This window comes from Fibroporia radiculosa, assembly GCF_000313525.1.
Source record: "Fibroporia radiculosa TFFH 294 genomic supercontigs, scaffold1273, whole genome shotgun sequence".
Classification (NCBI taxonomy): domain Eukaryota; kingdom Fungi; phylum Basidiomycota; class Agaricomycetes; order Polyporales; family Fibroporiaceae; genus Fibroporia; species Fibroporia radiculosa.
The window spans coordinates 2,220-14,854 of NW_012133280.1; the positions used below are offsets into that span (position 1 = coordinate 2,220).

General features: G+C 48.7%; 4 protein-coding genes across 4 annotated transcripts; 3 read left to right on the plus strand and 1 right to left on the minus strand.

Annotated features, from left to right (window-relative positions):
• Positions 1-689: 689 nt before the first annotated feature.
• FIBRA_02472 (uncharacterized protein) lies at positions 690-1,692 on the plus strand (the record flags this gene model as incomplete). Its single annotated transcript, XM_012324333.1, has 3 exons — positions 690-794; positions 834-1,033; positions 1,095-1,692. 3 exons carry the CDS (start codon positions 690-692, stop codon positions 1,690-1,692), a joined length of 903 nt encoding a protein of 300 aa, XP_012179723.1.
• A 902-nt stretch (positions 1,693-2,594) lies between these two features.
• Positions 2,595-4,468, plus strand: FIBRA_02473 (uncharacterized protein; the record flags this gene model as incomplete). The annotated part of the gene is made up of 8 exons (XM_012324334.1): positions 2,595-2,777; positions 2,827-3,174; positions 3,225-3,449; positions 3,519-3,607; positions 3,657-3,855; positions 3,907-4,042; positions 4,098-4,229; positions 4,284-4,468. 8 exons carry the CDS (start codon positions 2,595-2,597, stop codon positions 4,466-4,468), a joined length of 1,497 nt encoding a protein of 498 aa, XP_012179724.1.
• Positions 4,469-5,269: 801 nt separating this feature from the next.
• Positions 5,270-8,905, plus strand: FIBRA_02474 (uncharacterized protein; the record flags this gene model as incomplete). Its single annotated transcript, XM_012324335.1, has 25 exons — positions 5,270-5,461; positions 5,514-5,633; positions 5,688-5,751; positions 5,808-5,867; positions 5,921-5,995; positions 6,054-6,143; positions 6,195-6,222; positions 6,280-6,360; positions 6,415-6,433; positions 6,483-6,508; positions 6,570-6,760; positions 6,819-6,833; positions 6,888-7,175; positions 7,259-7,318; positions 7,369-7,451; positions 7,515-7,602; positions 7,664-7,745; positions 7,817-7,881; positions 7,947-8,042; positions 8,090-8,151; positions 8,208-8,275; positions 8,325-8,519; positions 8,569-8,698; positions 8,750-8,799; positions 8,851-8,905. 25 exons carry the CDS (start codon positions 5,270-5,272, stop codon positions 8,903-8,905), a joined length of 2,283 nt encoding a protein of 760 aa, XP_012179725.1.
• Positions 8,906-9,763: 858 nt separating this feature from the next.
• Positions 9,764-11,975, minus strand: FIBRA_02475 (uncharacterized protein; the record flags this gene model as incomplete). The annotated part of the gene is made up of 6 exons (XM_012324336.1): positions 9,764-10,339; positions 10,558-10,785; positions 10,844-10,937; positions 10,996-11,114; positions 11,191-11,323; positions 11,734-11,975. The coding sequence occupies 6 exons, from the start codon at positions 11,973-11,975 to the stop codon at positions 9,764-9,766; spliced, it is 1,392 nt and encodes a 463-aa protein (XP_012179726.1).
• Between the last annotated feature and the right edge of the window lie 660 nt (positions 11,976-12,635).

Sequence of the window (12,635 nt, forward strand, 5' to 3'; positions counted from 1 at the left end):
TGAGTCACTTCATCTCATGGCTTGTGGCAGGTGCGTCCATACCCCACCACACTATCATGAACGAGTATCCGGACTCGACCAAGGAATCGCAGCAAGTCCTGTAATATGAATCGGATGAGAGTCGCCAGCTAGAACTGATGTTTGGCACGGAATGGAGCAATCGTCGACTCTGCCCTGACCTGAGCATTGTGGTCAGAGAGATCCGACAGTCAGCCTCAAGGCTGCTTTTTAACCTGAACCGTGAGCATTTCGTAATTACGCCATTCTTTTATTGAAGATCTAGACCCATCGCATAACGCCGATCCCCGATCGGGGAGCCGCCACCGGCGCAGCCGCGGAAGTGTACTCGCATGCGTGAGGTGCCCCACGTAACGCACGCATAAGACGCCACTTACTAAGCCAGTAAGTTTGGAATTGTGCGAGTATACACCCCAAAGCGTCAAAGACACTATGAGCAGAGCTTCGTCCATTCTCGCTCGCAGTCGGATCCCCGATCGCCGGTCGCACCGGGGTATGAGAACCTGCAGCTTCATCATCATAGGGAGCAAGGGTAAGTGAAAACTGCGTCCTCTCCGGTAGGGAGCAGAGCCTAGAAAACACATAAAAGGGCACACCAGCGAGCACCAGCCCAATAAGCACAGCTCGCAGACTTGCACACTCCATTCATAACCCAATTCTCATAACAAACCATGTCGTCGCAGAAAGTTTGGCTCATCACTGGAGCAAACTCCGGTATTGGCCTTGCCCTTGCAAAATACGTTCTTGCACAGGGTGACAAGGCGAGTCTACAATCTGTGTTTTGCATCCAACCAGTGACTGATGGAATATTGTAGGTCGTCGCGACTGTGAGAAACATCTCAAAGTTCCCTGAGAGCCTCCGCAACGGAGGCGCACAGCCAATTATCGTCGACCTGAACGCGTCTGACGATGTCGTCAAAAAGGCCAGCCAGGAGGCACTCAGAGTCTACGGCCGCGTTGACGTACTCGTCAACAACGCCGGCTACGGTATTCACGGACCTGTGGAGGAGCTTGAGTGAGTTCTGCCTATCTTGGGCAACAGTGGGAGTGGACACTGACCCACCCATCTCCCATAGTCTGAACGACGTGCGCGCACAGTTCCAGGCGAATGTCTTTGGCCAGCTTGCATTCACGCAGGCGCTGCTTCCCGCGTTCCGCGCTCAGCGCGCCGGGCACATCTTCAACTTCTCCTCCGTCGTCGGCTTCGACGGTGCGGGGTCGTGGGGCGCGTATTGCGCCTCCAAGGCCGCGTTTGAGCTGTTCTCCGAATCGCTCAGCCGCGAGCTCGAGCTTTTCGGGATCCGCGTCATCATCGTCGAGCCGGGATACTTTCCCTCCGAATTTTTCAAGACAACCGCAGCCGTCGCGTACAAGGAGTCAAGGATCTATACAGATCCCTCCCAGGGCTTCGGTACGATCGAGGCGGTGCCGCAGTCCAAGCTCGAGAGTAATAGCATCGGAGATCTGGAGAAATTATCGGCCAGGATCTACGAGGTTGTGTATGGGACCGGCCTGGCGAAAGGTCTCGTTGAAGGGAAGGGTGGGAAGAGAGAATGGATGAGGCTCCCCATGGGGCCGGACTGTGGAGAGTGGATGCTCCAGAAGGTCAACAGCGTCAAGGAGAACATCGAAGCTCTCAAGCCTATCTGGAGCTCGACTAACACGGGCGCATAGATACTCTTCAGAAGTGAGATTGTTCGTCGAATTAGATGTTGATCAGCCCGGATTTGGACGTAGTGGGATATTTGAATATACAATTGCACAGCTGGGGTAAAAAAAAATCACGATACAGAGCTCTAGAAGACAGTCAAATCTATCAGAACTCGAGTCCACTATTAGAGAAGCATCCCCGTTGATAGCTACCAGCGTATCATAAACAAACGTACCACAAACGGCATGAAAGACTCGAGCTGTAATCCGTTACGACGCTTCGGATCCTCTCACGTCGGAGGATACAAAGATCCCCATGGTTCACCGATACGACCTGGGGCAGGCTCAGGTAATAAAAATTGCGTCCGATACCGACCGGCGACGCGGTACTCCATACGAGACTGAAAATGGTGTGTCTGAAATGAATTGTCGATAAAGAAGGGATTACCGCGGACTGCCATTTGGATCAGGTCTTCGGAGGACAGCCTAATCCGAGATTTTGATAATCATTATGGCGATCAGGAAAGTCCCGTCGACATACCTCGCGGGAGCAGATAATATTATCAGGATCCAAAGACGACGAATCGTGATTGATCGAGTAAAGCTGGGCTCGAGCCAGTCCTCGCGTAGCAGCGCCCTTAGCAGCCCTTAGCAGCCTTCTTCAATTTCCTCTGTACTGACGTCCGAGGGCTCTCTCTCACAGGTTCGCCGTACTGCTCTTTGGCTGTTCTGTTATGCTCTTGGTGTTTTAGATGCACACTCGTCTCGCCCTTTCGCGCACTCGCTGCGTCCCCGCGTCTCCGGGGTCCCTGCCAGCTCACGCCCCTCTTGCCGCCCTCGGCCGAGTTCGCGCTCGCGCTGTGCTTACGTCAGGTCACCGGGCGACTGGCCGAGCCGTTGAATCCCTCCTTTCGCAAAGACGTCCCATGGAGGCTCCGTCTGAACTATCTCCTCCACCGCTGAACCCACCACTAGCTACCACCTCAGCGCCTCGTGACAAAGAGCCTGATATAGTGGACACTGAAAGGCTCAGAAGATGGCAGGAAGACCGCATTGCAAGGAAGCTTCGTGGTGAATATGAGTCGGCCGTGCTCCACTTGGCTGAGGTGGTGAGTCGCTTTCATATTTGCCCAAAGAAAATTCTCAATTTCTCCATAGATTAACGCTAATCTCTCCACACCGCTCCGAATTGCTTCAGTCCGGATAGAAGGAGCAGTCAACACCCGGAAATCGTTCCTGAGTTCTCTTGTCACTCCATTTCTAGCAAAACCTGTGCCGTCCATTACGGAAAACGCACCAACCCTTGAGCATGTCTTGCACACTACTAGACACATTGGCAGCCTCTTGCAGGAGACTGACCTGTTCAAGAGCGTCGAGGGCAGGCTAGAGCCCAGTCGCGACGCCTTGGCGCAATCAGGCGACGTGGACGTCGTGTTCAAGACGCTGGAGAAGGGTCGATATTACTTGAATACCAGCACACAAGTCGGGAATAACGAAGGTGGTGCTGTATGTATGCTTTCTTCCCCCAGCTTGCGCCTTGATGAACTCGAACTTAGAGTGCAACGTGTCGTGTCCGTAACGCGTTCGGCGGTGCAGAAACATTCGAGGCGAATCTAGCTTTTGCAACTAAAACGCGCGTTTCATTTAACGCGTCCCTTTCGGCTCCATTGCCATCTTCTCTTACGACGAGAGGCGAGCTGTCCATCTATGGAGCGGAGCGAGACAATTCGAGTTACTCTAGTAGCTCAGAAGGACTGCGTGGATTTAAGGCAGTTGTAAGGGTAAGCTAGGTCAGCTTTACTTTAAGATACTGCGCGGCTGGTGAATGATTCTGTCTTTGTTTTGCTAAGCATGGCAAACTGTTGCGTGGCATGCATGAAGTTGGCTACGAAGCTGTGTTAAGACACATCGGAAACTTAACACCCTCGGCATCTATTAGGTGAGTACTTCGTCGTCAGGTGCGATATCCACTAAGTAGTTTCAATCAGTATGAGGGAAGCTGCAGGGCAGAGCCTCAAGTCTGCAATATCTCATTCATGGACGCGTGATACTCGCGACGATGCATTACTCGGGACTCGAGGATCGTATTTCAAAATCTCTCAGGAATACGCTGGCCTGCTTGGTGACGCGTCTTTCTATAAGGGTGAAATACAGAGTCAGCTCTCCAGGTCACTTTTCCCTGGAACGGTAAGTACAATTTCTAGGAGCTGTGACTTCATTTGCTAATCATGTTCGTAGATCGTCTCCTTTGCTGCGCGTTCCGGCATTCTGCACAGTTTATGGAAGCCCGCTCTATTCCCTGATCGCTTCCAGTTGGGTGGCCCAACGAATGTGAGGATGTTCAGAGCTAATGGGATGGGGCCTCGCGATGGGCGTGAGTGTTCATACTAGTCGCTATATTTCTTCGGTCTTCAATGTCTTTCTCCTAGCGGACTCTCTCGGGGGCGATTTGTATTGGGCTGCTGGAGTTAGCCTGATTTCCGACGTTCCGCACAAACCACATTGGCCAGTCAAGACACATTTGTTCGTGAATGCGGGCAGGCTAGATGCCATGGATACGTGTTCGTCTACACGCTCTTGTGTAGGAAATGAGCTGATTTGGCGGGGCCTTGCAGCGAAAACGTTCGTGGACAACGTCGTTAGCAGTATAACAAAGCCATCAATATCTGCCGGTTTAGGTCTGGTGTACAAGCTGGACCCAGTTAGGATCGAGATGAATGTTGGCGTACCATTGCTTGCGAGTAAGAGCGATAGCGTTAGGAGAGGGCTACAGGTAGGGATTGGTGTAGACTTCCTGTAATGGAGCTTGGTATGATCTAGCTCTGCGTCGCTCGTTATCATTAACAATCCTTTTCCTACTTGGGTGTCCTGTGTTTAATCAACAACTCTCTTCACGGACGCGCGAGCGCTGTTCGCGTGATGCATGCCAGGGGTGTTGACTGACGAACTGTGAGTGAGGCTGCTTCCTTGATCCAATCATCGACTTCTTCAATTTGGCTTATAGCAATGATCCCTTCAATTGCATCCGCAAATATGATGCTTCATGGTTCACCTGAGGGCTGGTATTCATATATCACGCGCTTTTGTAAAACCGACGGAGACCTGGATATCCTAAGATAATCAATTCGACTCCACTGCTCTTATCGTGCCAAATTTGCACTCAACAAGATGGAATGCCTGGTAACTACTATCGAACCGCTATGCATGAATGTCCGAGTCGGAGAATCCTATTGTGTATGTGAACTCTGAACCAGCGCTCTTGGCACGTGAGTACATTGTCTGTACGCCCGCTGTCGATATGGACTTCAAGTGCTAGGCGACGGAGATTAGTCAAAGGCATCAGCGATCTCGTCACCTGGCCCCATCGTCCTATGATTGGCATGCCAGAGGTGCGCTGAGGTTACTTTTTCTTATCAGGCTAGACAGCATGCAGAACGGGGGCTTATCATGCTTCTCCACCGAGCAGATGGAGATAGCGATATGGCTGTATCAAGAAGACTCTGAGCTACGTAAAGTACCTGGTGGTCAAGGCTGGAGGGAACTGATATTCGCAGGCATCTTCTCTCTGTCCTCCTCTCTTCTGGCATAACCGTCTGTCCTGATGTCGCTACCGATATCCGGCGACGTTCCGGAGCTGCTGCTGCGCGAATCTTCGGCCAGTTCGATCGAGAAGACAAACGAAGGGAAAGATGGATTCGTCGAGGAGAAGATCGACATCACTGAAGCCTCGTCTGATGTTGACACAGATTCTGAAGTGAAAATCATTCGCAAAGCAGAGGATGTTGCGATAGAGGTGTGTTGCAATCATAGGGCAATGTATAACTTCATAATGATCAAAACTTGAGATCCTCTCAACGGAAGACCATCCCGAATTACCTGTGTTCACTTTCCGTGCCATGTTCTTGGGGACTGGACTTAGCGCGTTCGGCGCAGTTCTTGCCACAATTTATACTTTTAAACCTCAGGTGCGTTAAACAAATTCATAAGTTTACATGACCACTAGTTGACCACACCTGCAGAACGCCTCGGTATCTCAATTGTTTTGCCTCATCATTGCATATATTCTTGGAACTCTGATGGCTGGTATGTATGAATCCCTAGTGGTCTCGCACCCTAATTTATTCGTCCCAAAATCCCAGCTATCATCCCTTCGCATGGTTATTGGAAATATCTCAACCCGGGACCGTTTAATATCAAAGGTAACTCTGCGCCCACGATCATACGAATCGTCACCTTACACTTTCGTTCTAAGAGCATACAATCATTGTCATTATGGCGTCGACTGCGTCGACTGTGGCAGTTGCCATGGAAGTTATCGCAGCGTTGAGTCAGTATGATCTACAATTGATTCTAGTGTATCACGCTTGACTCATACACATGCTCAGATCTCTTCTATGATATCCGATTAAACGGAGCAGTAGCGATCTTCCAGATTTTCGCTAGTCAAATGATTGGGTATGGTATAGCTGGTGTTTGTGAGTCCTCTCAAATTCCACCTAAGCTCTAATTCATGCCGTTGCCTTGAGTGCGATCCCTTCTTGTATACCCCACCTAGTAAGTCAAAGGAACGATTTCCAATACCTTGTGTGCAAAATCTAACACGATATGTAGCGCGTTCTACCCAACATATATATCTGTTGTCAATCTTTTGCAAAGTCTGCATTATGGGGGAGTTCTTAACCAGAAGCGAAGGTGAAAATTTAGTCTATGAGTGTTGTTTTATTATTGCTTACAGAATCTTGTTAGGAAATATTTCTGGATCGTCGTAAGTATATCAAGTAAAAATGGGGTGTGACAGATTCAAATCTTCTTAGTTCGCCGCTATTTTCTGCTGGGAATGGTGCGTCAGGGAATATTGGGAATCCGTAACGTTCCGAGCTGATATACACAATTCGATACAGGATTCCACAATATCCCTTTCCGCTTCTGACAGCAATATCCGTCGTTTGCCTCATAGATAATGGGCGGTCTATATTTGTGCGCAACCTGTTCGGTGGTGGATCCAGTAATGAAGGCATTGGCTTGTTGAGCTTTAGCACAAGTTGGACGCTCATTACACAAGGCTATCCTCTTGTATGGCCTCTCCAAACGCGTATGTCCACGCTTCGAATCTCAGTCTCACAAGACTGACTTTATTTTCTGGGCTTTAGAGGTGAACTCATACAGTGCGTTGTACCAGTGTTTCCAGAGATTATTCTGTGCATTAACTTAATTCCCAGTTGGCATGGCCATTGGCTATGTCGTGCTCACCGTGTGCTACTACTGGAATGTTTTCAATGGTCGTGATCTTGTTTTCATGTCCACGGCGTTATTTGGGGGCAATGGAAGTACTTACAACCAAAGCGCAATTTTGACGCCCGATAATCAGCTTGATCCCACAAAGCTTGCAGAGGTCGGACTGCCGAGGTTTTCGACAACGTACGCGATAAGTCAAATGTGCTACAATTTCAGTTTGGGTGCGGCCATCGTACATGTCCTGCTTTGGTATTGGGGTGATTTGAAGAATGGTCAGTTATTAATCTAACTTCGAGATTTAATACTTGCTCTACCGTTGAGGATTGTTACGACACGACTAACTTCTGTATTTTAGCCTTCGGTCAAATGAACTTCCTTCAGAACTCACATGATATTGACGATCCACACTACCAAGGTCCGTGCCTCATTAACAGCAGGATTTTGGCTGATCCGGAACAACTGCAGAGATGAAAAAGTACCGTGAGGTTCCGCAGTGGTGGTACATTGCCTTATTCGTCGTGTCCATTGGCGTTGGCATCGGATGTAGTGTGCGCCATGATGATTTGTTTGTTCAAGTGCTTGCGGGACATTAATGCCGACTACACGAACAGTACACGACGGGGACCGCGCTCATACCTTGGTGGAGTATTATTTTGTTCACTGTGATCAGCTTTTTCCTCGCTATTTGCCTTGGCTTCAGTGCGTTACGTTCGTGCGATCAATGGCATCCGTACTGAAAACGCGCATTTATGCCCACCAGTCATGGCGACAACCGGATTTAGTATCTCTGTCAAATATGCCATCCAAATACTGGCTGCTTTCATTCATCCAGGTAACCCAGTGTGAGTCAAGTTACTTTGTAACCAATCCCGCGAACCCCCACTCATGGGCAGAGAAATTCTGTATCACATAGCGCTGTCATGTACGTCAACTTGTATGGCAATAGTACGGCGTACCAAACGCTATACATGTTGCAAGGTGAGCGCAGTCTTTTTAGGACGATTATCCGGTAAAAACGCCATGCTCATGTACATTGTACTTAGATTTGAAGTTAGGGCAGTATACCAAGCTTCCCCCACGGACAACATTTGCGGCACAGATGGCTGGCTCGATTATTGGATCAATTTTTAACTACGCTAGTATGTCTCCTCTTATTCAATTTAATTTCTAGACTCACGCTCTGCAGTGATGATCTCCATAGTCGACAACAATAGAGCAGTTCTGCAAAACCCAGTCGGAACTCGTATCGTACGTATATGACCTTTTCTGGCTGTCACCCCAAATCTAATATCTAGCTTTTTCAGTGGAGCGGATGGATTATACAAAGCTATAACTCGGCGTCAGTGGCTATGGGTGCTCTTGGGGAAGAACTGTATGCTTCCTAACTAGCATCGGCGAGTCCTGGCTGAAAAGGCATCCAGATTCACATATGGAAAACCGTACTACATGCTAGCGTTTGCCATATTCGTCGGCCTCGCGTTTCCTGTCCCATTCTGGTTGATACATAGGTATGCAAAGCCAGGTTCGAACATCGCCAAATGCGCGGCATATATCAACACGCCGATCATCGCCCTGTATGCTGGATATCTTCCATATTCAGTGAATGGGCAGTGGTGGTAGGAGTCTACGCTCACGACTGCCAATGTATACTAAGCGCTCGCATAGGTCATGCGTCGTGATTGGGTTTGCGTCCCAATGGTGGGCTAGGACATATAGACCCGCCTGGTTCAAGAAGTACAACTATCTTACGTCGGCGGCGCTCGATGGAGGGAGCCAGGTCATTATGTTCATTCTGGTATGCATGAAATTACGGTGCTTCCTGTACCACCTGCTGATCCCTTTGCAGAGCTTCGCGGTCTTTGGAGCAAGCAACACAGCCGTTCCATTTCCATACTGGTGAGACTCAATCTCGCAGAGGAAAACTCTGGCTTACCATCTCTATTTAAGGTGGGGCAACCCAGAGAACCTGTCCGTCGATAGATGTGCCCTGACGGACGACTAATGTTGTAAACTCTGGAGTTGAAGAAATACTGGTGTACTGGTGTATGTGTATATTATTATGTATAGAAGGGAATATTGCATAGGAAAATATGAGACTGAATACCGAAATAATCTCGTCTAGCTGGGAGTTTGGCATCAACTCGATCATCACACATACGATCCATGCGGCAATTGAATGGCCACCATTCATCCTCCCGCAGGAGGTGGGGGGACTTCATGGAACTCATGAGTCATCATAGCCAGTATCGATGTAAAATTTTGGCCTTCTCCAATCGTGAAAACGTCAGTTTCTGAATTATTCAGCCTGGCTTCGATGCATAATGTTACACGTCCGTTAACGTGCTGTAGGATGCAGTTCTCGCGAGTCCATGACAATCGGCTCTATACATTCTTGCTGGCGGGTAAGAATATACAGGTAACAGTGCAAATTCATTGCCCAAATGAATCGTGCTACCTATGATAGTTACTGGTGGCATGGTGAGTCAGTGTGCAATGACAGTGGTCGAAACTGCTCCGAAAATATCCTAGTGGTAGGTACGTCTGCGCGAGCGGATTTCTCTCCGCAATCAGGGCACGAGCAAATTAATGGCCATGATTCAGGTTTGGGATGCATTATTGTCGCAATATGTTTGCTAAGACATTCTGTTGCCATAAACAAATAATATTACGTAATTATTTTCTTACTATACCCGTTCCTTATAACACTTACAATCATTCTAAATACGGTAACTTGCGATACGATAACGATTTACATCATCGCCCGCGCTGTTCAGTCTTCCGCTTACTCGACATCGGTTATATATAATATTTTACACATCGACAAGGAAGACCAATAGGAGTTGCAGAATTGCCTGTAGATTCAGACAACTTTTCTTAGACGATTCCGCTCCCGCTCAGCAATCAATTCGCGCATCCTTTCAATTTCTTTCTCGAGCACCGCTTCTGGTGACAATTCCCCTGAAAGCGCTATAGTAAAAGACGCGCTTTCTGCTTGGAATTCAAACTGACGTGTCGTCGATGAACCGGCCTGGGAGTTCGTACGGGCAAGATTCAATCCATCGCGAGCGGGTAGGCCACCATTCTTATCACCTTCATCACTACTCAGCCCAACAAACGTTCCCGAATTCTGCTCGAGACGGGGTTGATAGTACAGGGAGTCGTAGGAGTTATACCCAGTGCTAGCATGTGATCGCAACGGGCTAGGTTTCATGTCGACAAAGTCTGCCGGCGCAGGGCGCTTGGTTCCACGATGAAGCATTGCGGGAGACGAAACGTCCGTCGAAGTCTCTTCGAGTTCATCCACTTCGCTTCCGTTTTGAGCTTGCGTCGACAGCGAAGGCGAACCTGCGTCGCGATCTGATAGATGCAGGATGATAGAACGTTTGTTTTCGAATGAGCTGAGCGTTTCGACAACGTCGTTCAAAGCAGGGCGTGTCTAAGGATCTGTAGCCCAGCACTTTTGCATGAGTGCCCATATATGCTCTGAAAATTTGAGGGGGACGGCCTCAGGACGAAGAGGGCGTTTATTTGTCAAGACACACTGAATTATTCGAGCGTCGAGCTTGAGCTCATGGAATGCAATGTTTTCACAAAATAACTACAACTCGGATTCATACCTTCCTTAAATAATTGCCTAGGAAGAGTCTGACTTACCTCGTACATGACCATCGCCAAAGCATATACGTCCCTTCTGTAGGAAAGGCGAGCTTCGTCAAGACCATACTGCTCGGGGTCGAGCAGCTCAGGCGCCATCCATCGTGTTGAACCCGTACTATTGGACGTAGTAGTAATCGCGCCGATAGTATCAACATTGTGCACACTTGCTGTCAGCCCAAAGTCGATGAGACATGCCGATCCCTCATCATTGATCAGAACATTAGCCTGCAGTAGATTACAATTATCAAACAACTGGAATCGGCGAATCAGCACGGCAACTTACGCCTTTAAGGTCGCCATGCACCATACGAGCCGCATGCAAATAGCGCAATCCCTCGACAATTTCTCTTAACCGGTTAGGTTCCATCTTAGTACACCTATATGCGTTACAAGGGTGCTTGAAACTAACTAGTTCCAATCGGTTGCAGAGCTGACCGCTTTTCAGATAACGGGGCAAGTTCCCATTGTGCATCCATACGGACACCATGCATAGTCTTGCGTTTGTATCTTCGATCCTGAGGAATGGCGCAATATTTGGATGAGTAAGATACTTCCTGCAAATCACTTCTTTTGCGAATACCTGCAAGAGTCAACACAGCGCTGCATTAAGGTGAGCTTGAACTGTCTTACCTTCCGAAGCCTTGCACGATTATCCTGGCGTACTCGAACCACCTTTAACGCCACATCCTGATCCTTGTACCCTCTCCGCCAGACATCCGCAAAGCCACCATAGTCTCTTGGCTCCCTTTCAGACTGTAGATCGCTTGATAGGATGTAAAGTTATGCCGGGAGCAAACCTGTCATGGAACAAAGTTTCCTCAACGCACGGACAATCTCAAATCATAATGCAGTATCCGTGTTCACATCAAGAGCTTTACTATTGACGAGATGAAGGTATCGTAACGGACAGCACACAATCCACTTGCCTTGTCAAATATATTGATACACAACACATTCTCGATAGCTGAAGATGTATAGATACCTTGGAGCCTGTTTCTAGATCGTACGATGGTGGTAACCACTTGTGCCATCTCAGTTGCAGTCCAAAATGTATCGGCTACGCTCTTTTTATTTATTTATTTATTTTATTCCAGGGTTTATACTCCATACCGTAGGGTACATGCAGAGTGTAAATAAATGTCAATGCGGGGCGGTAATCACCCCGAAACGTACCCCTCACTCGCGAACGAGTCGACGGGGGATACTGCGCGGGATGCTCCCGCTTCGGTTGGGCCATCCTGCTCGATAACAAGATAGTCGGCCAGTTGTGCGTCCGCAATGAACGCTGGAGGTGGATACACCGGGGCTTGGTTCCGCCATGCCTCGATCAGCCGGGATGCTGTAACATCAGCATTGTACTCCTTAACAAAGAAGTTGTAGTCCTTGGAATCGGGGTGAACGTCAGCGTGGTCCATGTTGATCCTTGCACAAAAGGCCGAAAACGCGGCTTTCCGCATTACGGTGTGACTGTATAAGAGGGCGTTGGCGGTATCGGCTACGCTCAGTGGCAGAGCAGTCCTCGGCTCCGACCTGTCTGTGAGAATCTCATTCCTAGGATAGGTGGACAAAGAAGAAGGCGAATCGTCACGATACATAAGTAGAACAACAAGAGTGGCAAGCGTGATAACACAGACGAGTAGGAGAGGACACGCGCACGCACAAGCCTGTGAAGTATATAAGCTTCGCTGTGCCGTAACACGAGGACGCAATGAGGATGGCTATGCTCTCGTGTCATTGTTGTACAGCGTGCAGCACACATCCACTTAAGAGGACGATTGACCGTTCCTAAAACAGTACATTGCCTTTAGCGGTGCAAAACTGAGAATGACAGTACTTACTAGTCACTATAGTGACTGTAGAATCAGCCACGTCCGCAAGCGCGCCGCTCAATTTCCAGTCGGAGTTCAAACTGTGCCACTGCAAATAATTTTGCTCGGCCGCAGCTATAGCACGCGCACAGGCCCCCAGTGTGCTACAACACCTAGATTTACTATCTCTGAATTGCTTGTTGATTTAAATAGGTCGTAAAACGCGTTGTCACAAGCTATCATCGGCCATAAACTCCAGTGGGGCTG